This window comes from Callionymus lyra, chromosome 12 (genome assembly GCF_982586985.1).
Source record: "Callionymus lyra chromosome 12, fCalLyr1.hap1.1, whole genome shotgun sequence".
Lineage (NCBI taxonomy): Eukaryota > Metazoa > Chordata > Actinopteri > Syngnathiformes > Callionymidae > Callionymus > Callionymus lyra.
In genome coordinates this window covers 1,017,186-1,022,185 of record NC_141829.1, presented here as the reverse complement: position 1 = coordinate 1,022,185, position 5,000 = coordinate 1,017,186, and the positions used below count along the sequence as shown (strand labels likewise).

Here is a 5,000-nt window from a genome sequence, read left to right as displayed (position 1 = left end):
CTCTGCAAACTAACATCAGGAGCTTCTCAAACCTTGAACATCATATAAACTAGAGAAGGTTCCTCAGCAGCAGATCCTCGAGCTGCAGGATCTAAAGTTAGAGGCTGAAGATAAAAGATTCATCTAAACCAAGGAAAACATGATTTTGCTTCTTAAGTTTCAGCATCAAAGTGTTTTGTTCCTCAGTTGAAGACAGTCGAGTCAGCAGCACCAGGTGAAGAAGCTCAAAGTTCTCCTCAAACTTCAACTAGTGACAAGAGCAGCTTGTGCACTTCCTCTCGAGGCCTGCAGGTGACGTCGTTGAACAGTCTTCATATTGACTAAGTGTTGAACCTGTCGTGTCACCAGAGCTTCACGGTGGTGAGATGAAGGAACATTGAAGATGAAGATGAAGGAACATTGAAGATGAAGATGAAGGAACATTGAAGATGAAGATGAAGGAACATTGAAGATGAAGATGAAGGAACTATGAAGATGAAGATGAAGGAACATTGAAGATGAAGATGAAGGAACATTGAAGATGAAGATGAAGGAACTATGAAGATGAAGATGAAGGAACATTGAAGATGAAGATGAAGAAACATTGAAGATGAAGATGAAGGAACATTGAAGATGAAGATGAAGGAACATTGAAGATGAAGATGAAGGAACATTGAAGATGAAGATGAAGGAACATTGAAGATGAAGATGAAGGAACATTGAAGATGAAGATGAAGAAACATTGAAGATGAAGATGAAGGAACATTGAAGATGAAGATGAAGGAACATTGAAGATGAAGATGAAGGAACATTGAAGATGAAGGAACATTGAAGATGAAGATGAAGAAAGATTGAAGATGAAGATGAAGGAACATTGAAGATGAAGATGAAGGAACATTGAAGATGAAGATGAAGAAACATTGAAGATGAAGATGAAGGAACATTGAAGATGAAGTTGAAGAAACATTGAAGATGAAGATGAAGGAACATTGAAGATGAAGATGAAGGAACATTGAAGATGAAGATGAAGGAACATTGAAGATGAAGATGAAGAAACATTGAAGATGAAGATGAAGGAAACATTGAAGATGAAGATGAAGGAACATTGAAGATGAAGATGAAGGAACATTGAAGATGAAGATGAAGGAACATTGAAGATGAAGATGAAGAAACATTGAAGATGAAGATGAAGGAACATTGAAGATGAAGATGAAGGAACATTGAAGATGAAGATGAAGGAACATTGAAGATGAAGATGAAGGAACATTGAAGATGAAGATGAAGAAACATTGAAGATGAAGATGAAGGAACATTGAAGATGAAGATGAAGGAACATTGGAGATGAAGATGAAGGAACATTGAAGATGAAGATGAAGGAACATTGAAGATGAAGGAACATTGAAGATGAAGATGAAGAAACATTGAAGATGAAGATGAAGGAACATTGAAGATGAAGATGAAGAAACATTGAAGATGAAGATGAAGGAACATTGAAGATGAAGATGAAGGAACATTGAAGATGAAGATGAAGGAACATTGAAGATGAAGATGAAGGAACATTGAAGATGAAGATGAAGAAACATTGAAGATGAAGATGAAGGAACATTGAAGATGAAGATGAAGGAACATTGAAGATGAAGATGAAGGAACATTGAAGATGAAGATGAAGGAACATTGAAGATGAAGATGAAGGAACATTGAAGATGAAGATGAAGGAACATTGAAGATGAAGATGAAGGAACATTGAAGATGAAGATGAAGGAACATTGAAGATGAAGATGAAGGAACATTGAAGATGAAGATGAAGGAACATTGAAGATGAAGATGAAGGAACATTGAAGATGAAGATGAAGGAACATTGAAGATGAAGATGAAGGAACATTGAAGATGAAGATGAAGGAACATTGAAGATGAAGATGAAGGAACATTGAAGATGAAGATGAAGGAACATTGAAGATGAAGATGAAGGAACATTGAAGATGAAGATGAAGGAACATTGAAGATGAAGATGAAGGAACATTGAAGATGAAGATGAAGGAACATTGAAGATGAAGGAACATTGAAGATGAAGATGAAGAAACATTGAAGATGAAGATGAAGGAACATTGAAGATGAAGATGAAGGAACATTGAAGATGAAGATGAAGGAACATTGAAGATGAAGATGAAGGAACATTGAAGATGAAGATGAAGGAACATTGAAGATGAAGATGAAGGAACATTGAAGATGAAGATGAAGGAACATTGAAGATGAAGATGAAGGAACATTGAAGATGAAGATGAAGGAACATTGAAGATGAAGATGAAGGAACATTGAAGATGAAGATGAAGGAACATTGAAGATGAAGATGAAGGAACATTGAAGATGAAGATGAAGGAACATTGAAGATGAAGATGAAGGAACATTGAAGATGAAGATGAAGGAACATTGAAGATGAAGATGAAGGAACATTGAAGATGAAGATGAAGAAACATTGAAGTTGAAGATGAAGGAACATTGAAGATGAAGATGAAGGAACATTGAAGATGAAGATGAAGGAACATTGAAGATGAAGATGAAGGAACATTGAAGATGAAGATGAAGAAACATTGAAGATGAAGATGAAGGAACATTGAAGATGAAGATGAAGGAACATTGAAGATGAAGATGAAGGAACATTGAAGATGAAGATAAAGGAACATTGAAGATGAAGATGAAGGAACATTGAAGATGAAGATGAAGGAACATTGAAGATGAAGATGAAGGAACATTGAAGATGAAGATGAAGGAACATTGAAGATGAAGATGAAGGAACATTGAAGATGAAGATGAAGGAACATTGAAGATGAAGATGAAGGAACATTGAAGATGAACATGAAGGAACATTGAAGATGAAGATGAAGAAACATTGAAGATGAAGATGAAGGAACATTGAAGATGAAGATGAAGGAACATTGAAGATGAAGATGAAGGAACATTGAAGATGAAGATGAAGGAACATTGAAGATGAAGATGAAGGAACATTGAGGATGAAGATGAAGGAACATTGAAGATGAAGATGAAGGAACATTGAAGATGAAGATGAAGGAACATTGAAGATGAAGATGAAGGAACATTGAAGATGAACATGAAGGAACATTGAAGATGAAGATGAAGAAACATTGAAGATGAAGATGAAGGAACATTGAAGATGAAGATGAAGGAACATTGAGGATGAAGATGAAGGAACATTGAAGATGAAGATGAAGGAACATTGAAGATGAAGATGTGATTGAAGCTCTTCATGAATTATGTCTGAAGGACGAAGAAAACATGTTGGTTCTGATCTCAACCTTTACTTTCTCGTCGGAGCGAAGACTGTCCTCAAGACAAGTGTGTGTGTGAAGTGATGTGTGTGTTGTGTGTGTGTGTTGTGTGTTGTGTGTGTGTGTTGTGCGTTGTGTGTTGTGTGTTGTGTGTTGTGTGTTGTGTGTTGTGTGTTGTGTGTTGTGTGTGTGTGTTGTGTGTTGTGTGTTGTGTGTTGTGTGTTGTGTGTTGTGTGTCGTGTGTGTGTGTGTTGTGTGTGTTGTGTGTTGTGTGTTGCGTGTCGCTCGTCGCTCGTCGCGTGTCGTGTGCTGTGTGTTGTGTGTTGTGTGTTGTGTGTTGTGTGTTGCGTGTCGCGTGTGTGTGTTGTGTGTGTCGTGTGTTGTGTGTGTTGTGTTTTGTGTGTTGTGTGTTGTGTTTTGTGTGTTGTGTGTTGTGTGTTGCGTGTCGCGTGTGTGTGTTGTGTGTGTGTCAAGTGTTGTGTGTGTTGTGTTTTGTGTGTTGTGTGTTGCGTGTCGCGTGTGTGTGTTGTGTGTGTGTCGTGTGTTGTGCGTGTTGTGTTTTTGTGTGTTGTGTGTGTGTCACTCCTGATCACGCCTTCAATCAACATTTGATTAGTAATGTCTGGATCTCTGGTTAAATTCATTTGATCCGATCAATACACGTGAAGTGAAGCAGCAACAACACAACATCTCAATTCTGCTACAATTGTGTCGCACACTGTTGACTCACACTCACACACTCACACAAAGATGTGAGTGAAGCTCCAGCTGATTGGACCACAAGTTACAACATTAACCAACGGAACGCTTTCTTTGTCACAAGCTCCTCCCACTGACAGGAGCACTGAGAGATTTGATTGGATCAGACGTTATGTCGATCAAAACAGATGTTTTTAGATGAAAGTCATGAAACGATTCATTGAGTCATCAATAGTGTAGTTGATTGTGTCGCTGTTGTGTAACATTGATCATGTATTTGTGTCTGAAGTCGATCACATGATCTCATGAAGACGAGTCAACATCTCACCAGGCATGTGGACCATCCTGCAGCTGCAGACCTTCACCACCTCCTTGGTCTCGCACAGAAGTCTGCAGCCGCTGATGCTGTACTTGTCGTAGCCTGGAAACTTGTGTTTGCTGCTGGAGCGACAGTTACCCCAGGGTTGAGGGAGGTAGGTGAGCTGGAGGAGGAGAAGAAGGAGGAGGAGGAGGAGGAGGAGGAGGAGGAGGAGGAGAAGGAGGAGGAGGAGGAGGAGGAGACGGAGGAGGAGAAGGAGGAGGAGGAGGAGGAGGAGGAGGAGGAGAAGAAGAGAAGGAGAAGAAGGAGGAGGAGGAGGAGAAGACGGAGGAGGAGGAGGAGGAGGAGGAGAAGGAGGAGAAGGAGGAGGAGAAGAAGGAGGAGGAGGAGGAGGAGGAGGAGGAGGAGGAGGAGGAGGAGGAGGGAGGAGAAGAAGAGGAGGAGGAGGAGGGAGGAGGAGGAGGAGGAGAAGAAGGAGGAGGAGGAGGAGGAGGAGGAGGAGGAGGAGGAGAAGGAGGAGGAGGAGGAGGAGGAGGAGGAGGAGGGAGAAGGAGGAGAAGGAGGAGGAGGAGAAGGGAGGAGGAGGAGGAGGAGGAGGAGGAGGAGGAGGAGGAGGAGGAGGAGAAGGAGGAGGAGGAGGAGGAGGAGGAGGAGGAGGAGGAGGAGAAGGAAGGAGGAGGGAGGAGGAGAGGAGGAGGAGGAGGAGAGGAGGGGAGGGG

The 5,000-nt window shown here is 41.0% G+C and overlaps 1 protein-coding gene across 1 annotated transcript in view; it reads right to left on the bottom strand.

The window, feature by feature from the left end:
* The window catches only part of asic4a (acid-sensing (proton-gated) ion channel family member 4a), a 118,599-nt gene that overhangs the window by 13,523 nt on the left and 100,076 nt on the right, over positions 1–5,000 (bottom strand). The window contains exon 7 of the mRNA XM_087804532.1: positions 4,291–4,444. Coding sequence (XP_087660658.1) covers positions 4,291–4,444 — 154 coding nt within the window. The remainder of the gene's footprint in view (positions 1–4,290; positions 4,445–5,000) is intronic.